This window comes from Centruroides sculpturatus, unplaced genomic scaffold (assembly GCF_000671375.1).
Source record: "Centruroides sculpturatus isolate CEXI.00-Female unplaced genomic scaffold, Cexi_2.0 scaffold717, whole genome shotgun sequence".
In the NCBI taxonomy this organism is placed as follows: Eukaryota; Metazoa; Arthropoda; class Arachnida; order Scorpiones; family Buthidae; genus Centruroides; species Centruroides sculpturatus.
The window spans coordinates 223,001-235,675 of record NW_019384973.1 but is presented as its reverse complement, the minus strand read 5'-3'; the positions used below and the strand labels follow the sequence as shown (position 1 = coordinate 235,675).

At 25.4% G+C, this 12,675-nt stretch overlaps 1 protein-coding gene across 1 annotated transcript in view; it reads left to right on the top strand.

Annotated features, from left to right (window-relative positions):
• LOC111632644 (ras-specific guanine nucleotide-releasing factor 2-like) overlaps positions 1–12,675 on the top strand; it is a 147,154-nt gene that overhangs the window by 80,483 nt on the left and 53,996 nt on the right. Inside the window, exons 4-14 of the mRNA XM_023377138.1 lie at positions 1,233–1,316; positions 1,513–1,616; positions 1,850–1,999; positions 3,731–3,810; positions 3,935–4,128; positions 4,219–4,329; positions 4,399–4,516; positions 4,975–5,135; positions 5,214–5,295; positions 6,084–6,289; positions 8,000–8,082. Coding sequence (XP_023232906.1) covers positions 1,233–1,316; positions 1,513–1,616; positions 1,850–1,999; positions 3,731–3,810; positions 3,935–4,128; positions 4,219–4,329; positions 4,399–4,516; positions 4,975–5,135; positions 5,214–5,295; positions 6,084–6,289; positions 8,000–8,082 — 1,373 coding nt within the window. The remainder of the gene's footprint in view (positions 1–1,232; positions 1,317–1,512; positions 1,617–1,849; positions 2,000–3,730; positions 3,811–3,934; positions 4,129–4,218; positions 4,330–4,398; positions 4,517–4,974; positions 5,136–5,213; positions 5,296–6,083; positions 6,290–7,999; positions 8,083–12,675) is intronic.

Genomic DNA, 12,675 nt, shown 5'->3' with positions numbered 1-12,675 from the left:
ATAAGAGAGAGAGAATTTTATAGTATAATCTTGATTCATATAATGATTGTCATGCTATTTTTTATTGGAGGCACTGTAATTTAAAATTCTCAAATAATATTAAACTACTTAAAAGAGTTTTAGAGAAAATATTTAAAATATTACGATATTATGTTTGGAAAAATGCTGGCATATATTCACAGAGCCATTCAACATTATTGGATTTATATTAGTAGATATATTAATTTTTTGTGCTTAATTTAATCATTCTATTAAATTTTTATGCGATAAAAAATAGATTTTATTAATAATTTTAGTATAAAATGATTTCCTATCAATTTTAATAAATTTCTTCCTTAAAAATTGTGATAATATAGCTATTTTTTCTCCTTTACTTTTTAGTAATAAAACATAATAATGCGTCTACTTAACAGTTAAATAGTACAAAAATGGAGCAAAACGTGTTCAAAGAAGATAAATGCGTGTCAAAGATGAAAAAGAAATTGTTTAAAATGACGTTTTCAATATTTTTTATACTTTTTAAATAAAATATTAAACAGAATCTTTTACACAGTTTTTCAGATTTAATACTATATTATATTTGATGTACTAAATCTATAAAATTGAAGTGTCACGTTTCTTCATTGATCATATTACTCTAGCTTTTTTCTTTATATCGAATTATTCTGGATAATATGCTTATGATTGAAGATAATTGATATAATGCTTGCGTTAAATTATTATAAATGTGATTCCATTCATATAATTTTATTCGGATATTTTTTGACTATTTTAGCTTTTAATTTTTTATATTAAATTTATAAGTAGATAATTTTTAATATTTTATATAATTAAAAAAATATACAAAATCTAGTCATTATATTTCGTATAAAACGCATAAACACAATTTTTAAGTAATACAATTTAAATTAACCAATTAGAGATAGATTACACGAAAACTGACCATTAAAATAAAGTATTTTTATATCGGTGACAAATCCCGCCTTAAAATTTAAAATCTAACCAATTAATGCGCATCAACTTTTAATTTCATCCAATAGAATGAAATCGTTCGTTATACATATATTTTTTAAAATAATAAAATATTTAATAATTTTAGAATTTATTTTTCTTTTATAAATTATATAAATAAATAAAACTACTTATATTATGATTTATAAAAAAAATTAAATTTTAATAATCTAAGTAAATTAACTAGAAAATCGTTATAAATTTTTAATTATCTCTCAAAGCTGTGTCAATTGAAGAGAGAATGGCGAATGACTCCAAGCAAGTCTGAAGAAGAAGATAGCGAAGAAATTCGTAAAATTAAAAAGGTAAAAAAAAGGAAAAATTATTAAAAATCAATGAAAAATTTTATATTTAAAAAACATTTCAATCATTAAAACTCTTGAGATAATTTTCTAGATTTCTGGTAATTAACTTTCGCATTTTTCATTAGTTATTTTTATTTTTTTTAAATAATCTTCTTGATATTCTGTTACAAATTTAGTAATTACATCTTTTCGTCAGGTTCAAAGCTTCTTTAGGGGATGGTTATGTCGAAGGAGGTGGAAACAAATAGTTGCAGAATATATCAACTCACCACATGCAGAAGCTATGAGGAAAAGAAACAGGTAAATAAATTCATAAAGAGGAGGAGGATTCCAGGAAATGAATCGTGTGATTTATCTATCATGCCAAATAAGCAATTCCGTTTTTTCCCCTACGCAATTACACTACTATAATTGCTTCTGTAATATCCTATCACATCATGTCGTCCTTAAAATAACTTCTTTGATTAATGTTTCTTAAAGAGAAGATATTTTTACTTGGTTTAAACTAATGTTTTGTTTGTTTTATATTATAGTTTAGTATTTAAGATGGTCGAATCTGAGGAAGAATATGTGGAACAACTTCAGCTAGTAGTTTCGTGTTTTTTGAGACCATTTAAAATGGCAGCAAGTTCTCAAAAACCACCTTGTACTCATGATGAAGTGAATTCTATATTCCTCAATGGGTAAGAAAAATTCATCGTTTTATGAATAGCAGAATAAATTAATGTTAAATTAATAATTAAATTTAATTTATAATTAATTTATAATTAAATTTAGTTTATACATATGCTTATTAATAATTTTAATTCAAAAATGTTCGTTAATAGCTCAAGAATTTCCTTTTTTCGTTAAAAATAATAAATCTACTCGTCTCAAGTACAGTAACTTATTTATCATAATGTTTATTTTATTTCCTTTTTTTTGGATATGAACTGATTTAGAATCTTAAATCTGTTAATTATTAATAATAATTAAACTCAAGGGAGTATAACAAGAAGGTTTTTATTATTTTTGTTATCTCTTCATCACGATTATGATGTACAGTACTGATTTATCTCCTCAGGGATATGCCATTGATTTAATGAGCAAAATATAATTGTATCATGAAGAATTTCTTTCTTTTCCTTATTTTTATATCTTAATTATTACTTATAACTTTTATTAAAGAGCAGTGTTAATGTCAAACATTCGAATAAAAATAACTTCTAAAATTTAACATAATTAAATTTAAATTAAATCAATACAATTTTTGAATATATATACATTATTATTATTTTAAAAAAATAAAATTTGTAAAAAATATTTTATCTTTCCAATTACTTCAGTAATAAAGTTAGATGGAAAATGGAGCTTTTAAACATTGATAAGATGCTTTTTAATGCAATTTATTCAACATTACAATCTGTTTATATGAGGATATTATGGAAAATTTGTTTCAGTAAAAAGATTACTAAATTCAATATAAACTATAATTTTATTATTCTTTAGTTTCTTTTTTCTTCACATTTTCAACAAAACAGGAAAGAAAAAATGACGTCTGAAAGGCAAAAAATGTCGGATATTTCTCAACTGATGTATCAAAATAAGCGATATCACATGTATAAGGAAATAAATTGTAGTTACAAACATACGATATATTTTTCGGGTATTACATATGAATGATGACAGACATATCTAAAGATATTTTTTCCAGATTATAGGTCTTTAATTCAAAAGTCTGTGAACTTACATCTGCTAAACAACTTATATAATTTTTCATTAAAAATCATTGAAAAAACGTCGTATTACTTTTTTATATGTAAAGTGCAATTTATTATTTTAGAAAAAACATATTTTCTAAAATTAATAAGCCAAAAAATAGAAAAATTAAAAATTTATACACAGAGGAGAATATTCAAATTATAAAATGAAATGTAGATATTAAGATTCTATTAAAAATTAATTCTAATAATGTTATAAAAATAAAAATTAATAGGATAGAAAGTATGAAAAAAATGGAAGAAAGTAAAGAAATAAATCGTTAAAAATAAAGAATATTATTATGATTGTTTTTAATTGCATAGATGAACCAAAACAGATATTAAAAATGCTTTATTAAGAAAGAAATCGTTAAAAATGTTATTTAGAGAACATGCACTTAACGTTTTATCGACGAAAAAGATCATTAAGATAAAAAAATTCCTCTAAAATATAATAAATTTCCATCATTTTTTTATAAGTTTAATTTAATATATACTTTTAAACAAATAAACTACAGCAGATTTTAAAGTATTCTGTGATAAATTTGTGTATTTTGACATTTCAAAGATTGATAAATAAGAGTAAACCACCACAGGGATTACACTCTACTTTTATAGAAGATTAGATACTAAGTCAATACTTTATATTTTTTATTCTTTCTTTCTTTTTATAAGCGAAACCGTCATGTTCCTCCACCAAATTTTCATCAAAGGATTAACTGCCAGAATGGAAAGCTGGCCAACATTAGTTTTAGGTAAATATTAATTTTTAAAAAAAGCTTTTAATAAGTAACTATTATACTAAGTAACTTTCTGATTTAATAAGAAATATTCAAAGTTCTCAAGAGAGAGAAATTTATTTAAATTAATTTTTTCCAGGTGACCTGTTTGACATGCTTCTACCCATGCTCACAATCTACCAGGAATATGTCCGAAATCATCACTACAGTCTCCAAGTCCTAGCCGAATGTAAACAGAGAGAAAAATTCGCTGCAATACTTCAACGTTTAGAGGAGAAGTCGACATTGCAGGGGCGAACACTGGAAAATTTTCTAACATATCCCATGCATCAAGCAAGTTGCATAAATCCTGAACAATTTTAACGGTATACGAATAAGAAAATAAATTAATTTTCTTAAAGTTTAATTAATATAAATTTTTAGATCCCTAGGTACATTGTTCTCCTTCATGAACTTCTTGCACATACTCCACATAATCATGTAGAAAGAAAGAGTTTAGAAATAGCTAGAGTTAAATTAGAAGAGTTATCGAGGGTGAGTTCATAGCTCTGTATTGATTTAATTTAACCCTTAAAAATCGCTTATTACATGTAATTTAAGCAGCAGATGCATGATGAAGTTAGCGAAACAGAAAACATCCGAAAGAATTTAGCCATCGAGAGAATAATTATCGGAGGGTGCGATATTCTTCTAGATGTTAATCAAGTTTTCGTACGACAGGGTAGGCATATAAACTATATAATTATTTTTTTAANCGATGTGATAATGCATTAATATATAATTAGGAACAATTATAAATGGACACAACAGAAAATTATAAGAGTGATTTATGAATCAAATTCTTTTAAAAATATATAAATTTAATTAAAAAATTAAATGTGGATGCAAGATAAGAAGAGCTTACAAACAACAACAATGCATCAATAGACCTGTGTGTGTATGAAGAAGACCTTTAAATGCAAAATTGCAAAAAAAAAGAAAAAAAAAAACATGCAAATGTCTTTGCTTTAATATTAAACCTTCAGATACATCAGATTGTGCAACATTTCTAAATGGAATTCATGCTTATGATATTTGAAATTAAAATTGTTTTTTTATGAAACAGAGTAGGCTTATATATAAAATAAATTAAACAATAGTAAATAAAAGTTTTTAACAATTATTAATTTTTTATTACAGGGAGTGTTATACAAATAATAAGCAGCGAAAAAACGAAAGGTCAACGTTCGAGAATCGGAAATTTGAGAGGTGAAAAGGAATTAGTGAGACAGTGCTACCTTTTCACAAACCACATGCTTCTCTGTACTCGAACTTCAGCTGGGAAACTCCATCTTGTGGAGGTAAATATCCTCATCACCAATTATAACTAAGGTTTGTAATTGTAAGTAAACATACTGACACACTTCTTTTATTGACAGAACGTTGGCAAGATACCTCTAGCAGATGCCACACTTATAGAGGAACCAAACGAACAGTTTCAATTTACCGTGGACGATGGAGGTAAGCACAGAGTAGAGAATTGGCTGAAATATAACGCATTCAAAGGACCATTTATACAGCTGTTTAAAGGCGAGTTGTTATTACGGTAACTATGCTCATGGAGAAATTTTTCAGAATGTTTTATTATTCAGCTTCCATTCCCCTATTTTTCATATATATAACAATAAATTTTTTGATTTTTTTTTGAAATTTTTAAATTCAATTTCCTTAGCTATTTTTTAATATATACTCCTTTTTAAAAACATTTTAAAGGCATGCTGAAGCTGGTAAAATCGTGGGCATGCTTGCATTTTTTTACATGGCATGACTACTTTTTTATATATTTCAATCAAAGTACAGTACATTTTTAAAAATATGCATATATTTTTTTTTTTACTGTTATGCTATCATATCGCACATGTTTATTGATAACATGCAAGGGCATGTGATACAAAATTTTATGTATAAGCAAGCAGAATTAAAGAAAAATATAATTATTATTATTATTATTATTGAGGATATGTGGCAATACAGTATCACTAGTTGATTAACAGTAGTGTATTATATTTCTAAACCAATTATGTAAGGTTTAAATTAATCTATAAGAATTATCANTTGACTGCTATCGAATTTATATATCTGACTCGCTTCTTTAGATCGATTTAATTATTTTTTAATATATATATATATATATATATATTTTAGTACACATGATCAATCGAAGTGTTTCTATTTTAAAAATTAAAAGTATTATTAACCGAATCGATCGGAGGATGTAATATGTCTTTCTTTCGTTTTTTAACCGACAGAGGGCGGCTCCTTAAGTTCCGCTTCCAGTCAGAGCAGCGGGATGAGCAGCGACGCGAGCAGCGCGACATCTAGTGGTGGACAGAAGGACTATGGCGGATTAGACTTTAAGATCATCGTCGACTTCAAGAGTGGTCCACCGGTCACAATTCACTTAGTAGCACCGACCATGCAAGAAAAAGCAGCCTGGACCAGCGACATAAGTCAGGTGAGGCTAAAAAATCTCCAACGTACGACTTCCAGTGCTTATGTCAAACCTCCGGTGACACATATGGCGTTTTCATGAAAAAATAAGTAAAGGACACAAAAAATCGCCCCGTTTTCCTTCACGTCAAGCTTAAAATCGACGTATGTTAACATTAAACGGGCGCAGATACATTATCCGCGCTTAATGTCAAATGTCACGTGACCTGACAACCTGGAGCATTTTGCAATTAGAAGACGGAGAGAAGAAAAATTTATTAAGGAAAAAATCACTTCAAAATACTGCATAAATGCCGAAATAAAATCGAAAAATAATCCGCGAAAATTATCTATGATAATTTAAATGCGTGTATTATTTTTAAAATGATTGTTTGACAATTCATTTGGTGTTACGTAGCAAACGACGTATGCATTTCGTCATGCATGACGATTGCAAAAATTTGGATGGATGCTGATCTGATATAAATATTTATATCGAGGATTTTTATCATAAAAACATAACTTTACACGTGCATTTTTGTCTGTTTTTAAATAAAGTTGGCTTCTGTTTCTATTCTACCTCTTGACATTCATTTAAATTTATTCTGATGATTGTTTTTTTTATATATTTTTATACCAATTAAGTGAAAGGAATTGATTGAGATAATTCTTGCACAATATCTCATGCATATAATATAAGCATGAATACAATCAATACAAATGAATTATCTTTCAAATTATAATAAAAATATTAATTTTTATATTGTATACATTTAAAAAATAATCACCTGACAAATGCTTCTTAATTTTACTCGTAGTTCTGCTTAGAGTTTATTACAACAAAAACAATAAAGAGTATTTTTCACTCATAATGCTGTCGAGACTGCTTTATGAATTGTTTGTGTTAATATACATCAAATTATTCAAGTAAACTTGCTATATATATTAAATAATGTTGAAGCATGTGTTGTGACTCATGTGATTCTCTAACAGCAGTATGACAAAGCTGATCATTTAGAGATTCTGAGTGAGAAGCTCAGATAATATCACTACACTTTTTCCAAAATAATATTAAGTAAGAACAGATAAACCATATTATATTAATGTTCTCACAGTAAATAAACTTAATTTGATTGACAATATAGTATTATCATGGTATCATTAACATTACAGTGTTAATCAGTTCACATCATTGACTCTTATTGATGTTGACTCCTTAAGTGTGGCTCTCGTTGCTTAGTTGACTACACCTTATGTATAGAATATGGAATAAGTTTAATGGATACTTGATCATACATAATTCAAGATAAAGAAATGTGATGTATTTTTGTATACATGTGATGATGATCAGATCCAAAAAAAGAATTAAAATGAATATTAATGAAATTTAAGTTTTATTGTGTTATTTTTTGCATATGCTTAAGGTTTTTTTTTAAAAAGTTCAAGTATTAATTGAATTATCTATAAATAATTTTGTTCCTTTTGCTACTTTCTATATATACTATTTTTTTTCTGTTAAAAAAAATTTATTTTATAAAAAAATTTTTATAAAATAAAAATTTTACAGTATTTTAAATTACAAAGAAATATAATAATTTTATATGAAATTTATCTATTTTTTATTTGATATATTTTTCATAAAAGTTTAAATGTTATAAACTGATTAAATTTTTTAATTTTAATAAAAATCAAATAAGGTTTGTAAGAATTTAAAATGTTTTTTCTTGATTTACAGTGTATCGACAATGTCCATTTTAATGATTTGTTTCATAGTACAATGAGTGATTCATCTTCGGTTACAATGCCACATTCCGTTAGGTAAGTCAACAAAATGATATTCTGTACATCATTTAAAAACTGAATCAATTAACAAACATTAATGGATTATTTATAACTTACCTGTTTAAAAATAATTATAATATAGTAATAAACAAAATAAAATAATTTACATCTTTAAAGTACAGTTTATTGGTAATTAATCTAACATTGAAAAATTTATTATTTTATTGTTTATCTAACAGACATGTAGTATGCATCAAAGATCAGTAAATTTACACCTTGACTAATATAATTTATTGTATTGTACAGCACATAAGGGACTGTCTATTAATTATGCCTATAATTTTGACCCTTGATATCGAAGAAATGGCTTTAAAAAGTTTTACAAATATTTTCTGACAGTTTATTCATTTGACTAATAAGTAAGCTTTTATTAACAAATTCATATACTGCTAATACCACTAAAAAAGGCTATGTAAACAATGCCTCTTCTCCTTTGTCTTACAATGATATACATTTTGCAATCCTTTTCTCTTCCTTAAACTGTATTGTACACATAATTAATAGATGGCACCTAATGTTAAATCAACTGATCATATATTACTGGTTGGACATAGATTATATAACATAAAGATAGTTTATAAAAAAAATTTACATCATATATTCTTTCCAAATGATGCATGAGTTGAGAGGAAGTATTAGTTAATATTATTATAATAACAATTGGATTTTTATACTATTTTACTGTGGAGGCAAAATGAGTAAAACTATAATACATTTAATAAAAATTTGATAAATTTTTAAACATTTGTTAGTTAAAAACATGTAGCCATATGATGCTTTGATTTGAAATGGAATTGCAAGCAACTGAATTGTTTGTATTTGAAGTTATCTCTGCATAATTTACAGAAGTATATAATGGATATTTCTTTATAATAATATATATATCTTTATAATAATATATAATAAGCTTTAGACTTAATTGCAGAAACTAAGCTTGTTAGACTTAATTGCAGAAACAACTTCAATGTAAACTATTGCTGATTAGTTCATTATAACAACAATAATCTGTTGTCTGGAAAGTTATTTGCATTTCCTGTACTTCATTTTGGAGAGATGTAGTTTTCTCTGAAGTTGTGGTTTTGAAAGTCTAGTATCCAAGTCTATGGGCTTATTGCCCATAGATTTACTTTTGGAGCAGGTTTATTTATTGAAGAATCTGGAATTAGTAATCTCTATGCCAAACTGCAGCACTTGTAGACTCTTTCGGCAGCTCCTGTATACTTATATAATTTTTTTTTATAAACTTATTACATATGTATAAGTAATATGTACCAATTTTGTAGGTTTTCTAATTATTATGTAGTCTGATATACTCATGAATTGTGAGTGTAACTTGCAATTTAACTTTGATTAGGCAACTAAGGATATATTCATAATGTCAAAAGACATTAAAAGACAAAATTCATAATGTCAAAATGTATGTTTATCTAGCCAATTATAAAATACAAGTAAGGTAAATAACAGTGATAGAACAGTGATAATTATAATATTTTAACTAATATAATATAAAATACCACTCTAATAGAATATGGGCTTTCATGTATTTCTGATAGGTGATATATGACTCCTATTGTGACAAGGTTTGGCCACTCCTCAAGTATGCTGTATTATGTACTGTACAATATAAAAATTATTAATATTTATGGAAAATTTATGGAAAATTCTTCAATATAATATGCTAGAGTCATAAAGCACTAAATGAACTAGCATTAAATATATTTAATTCAAGCAATGAATTAATAAACTGAATAAGTTTTGAGGTTGACTATAGTAATGTCATGGTTAGGATTTGTTGTATGGAATCTGTTAATAATTTTTGTGTAAAAGTTAAGTCAGTTAATAATTTAAAGGAATTAATTTCCAAAGTAAATTTTTTTGTTTTATGAAAAGAATATTTAAGTAATGTAGGTTTTAGAAGAGTTATATGAATAGTACAAGGAAACAAATAATTTAATTAATTTGATTCTCACTTTAATAAATAAAATTATATACTGGTAGTTAATGATATGTTAAAAATACATACAAGTTTGTTTATATTCTGATATTTTTTTTCTTAGAATTGTAGCTATGATAAAAATACAGTATATTGTATTAATATTATGCAATGTATCATAAAAAAGTAGTATAATTATTTTTGACATGAAAGAATAAAATATTATTGAGAAATTTAAAAGAACAAATATTACTAAAATGAGAAAAAATCCTCATATAGTTTTCTTGATGGAATAATATATTACAAAATAATTTATTTGTATTATCCTTCATTGAAATATTGGATTAAATCTGTATATTTATAAGACAATATTATCAATGATAATATGTTATTTTAATTTAGAAAAATTTAATTAAAATTAAAAAGCAAATAAAGTTCCATTTGATTTAGTAGATTTTTCAAAAGCCTCAAAAATATGGTTTTTTTTCAATTATATATATAACTTTTATAAATAATTTATAAAAGTTATATATATAATTGAAAAAAAACCATATTTTTGAGGCTTTTGAAAAATCTACTAAATCAAATAGACTACTAAATCAAATGTAGGTAAATCATACTATATATAATTTTTAAAATTATATATAGTATGAATATGTTATACTTATAATTTATATTTGTACTACTATAATTATACTTTCTAACAATAATTTTCTGAAATGCCTTTCTCTGGAATTTTTTAAGAATAGCAAATAAAAATTCTGCTTAAAACCCTCAAATGTAGAGTAGCAAGACTATAAAAAATAAGGAACTGACAAGTGAAGACAAATTTAATTTATTGTGTAATGAAAAAATAATAAATAGTTATATTAGGTTGCTGTAAATGAAATGGTCGATTTTTACTTCTGACTTGAACATTTATTAATTTAATTTAAAACTTTACATATTCAATCAAAATTGTCTTCACCCAAATTAATACATTTTTCTCAATGCAGTAGAAATGCATTAATGCCAATTTGATAGAAATCATGAGAATGAGAAGCCAAAAAGTCATTAAAGGTATTTTTTGTTGCATCCTCTTCCTTGAAGACTTTCCTTGCCAAAAAACTGTCCAAATGTATAAAAAAAGTGATAGTCTGTTGGCAAAAAAGTCTGGAGAATAAAGTGGATGGGGAAGACTTATTTGAATACTTTCATTTTTGTGACAAATAATTAAAGAACAGAAGACCTCCAAATGATGCTCTTATGTCTCTCACTGAGTTCATGTGGTACTGGTACAGTACCTATTTGTTGAGCTTCTTGACTTTCCATAACATGTTCAGATGTTGCAAAATGCAACATCCAATGTGTTCAACCTTTCTGCAATTTCTCAGGCAGTCAGGTGATGTTCTGATTTTTGAGATTTGTATTCCTGGAATGAAAGTTTTTTGAACCAATTCCTGGTGGCCTGCTCACTCACAGAACCTTCACCAAAAGTTATTGGTATTTTGGATTACTTTGGTTGCATTATGTTCCTTCTTGTAAAAGAAATTTCCTTTTTTTCCATGCCATCAGAAAAAGTACTCATAAACATGTTGGAACTGACAATGTAAATGAGATTACTTTTTTAAATTCACATATTATATGTGTGCTCTTCCAATTGCAAACATACATCACTGTTCACATAGAAGAAAGTTGAACTACAAGGCCAGAAAGTTTAAATTTTAAAAAATGGCCATTTTATTTGCAATGACCCAATAAAAGAAAAACTATTCATTTTTTATTTTTCATTTGGGATAGCTTTAATATCATAAATACACACAAAATTAAATTTATTCATAAGCATAAAGTTCATAATGAAATCCATGCTCAAATTCATTTTTTTAATATTTAAGTTTTTTTGCTAAGAGGAGTGATTTGTTTTTTTCTGAAATTTATAAAATATAATGTTAGTGTTATCTATAAATTTCATAAAAATGTTTTACTGTATAAAATTTATTTATTCATTTAACAAAACTAAGAGAGAATAATAAAATACATTTTATTTTAATATTACTTAAAAAAAGAAACTATTTTTGAAGCTTTTGCAAATTATTAAAATAGAGGTTTGTAGTATTCTTTTTTTTAATATAAATGGTGTATAGAGATAACAATCCACAAATTTTATAAAGCAAGTATTTTGACTAGTAATGTTAATAAATTTATACCACTAATTGAAAATTAAAAACAATGAAGTGAAAATTCCATTCTATCGATGTGATAATGCATTAATATATAATTAGGAACAATTATAAATGGACACAACAGAAAATTATAAGAGTGATTTATGAATCAAATTCTTTTAAAAATATATAAATTTAATTAAAAAATTAAATGTGGATGCAAGATAAGAAGAGCTTACAAACAACAACAATGCATCAATAGACCTGTGTGTGTATGAAGAAGACCTTTAAATGCAAAATTGCAAAAAAAAAGAAAAAAAAAAACATGCAAATGTCTTTGCTTTAATATTAAACCTTCAGATACATCAGATTGTGCAACATTTCTAAATGGAATTCATGCTTATGATATTTGAAATTAAAATTGTTTTTTTATGAAACAGAGTAGGCTTATATATAAAATAAATTAAACAATAGTAAATAAAAGTTTTTAACAAT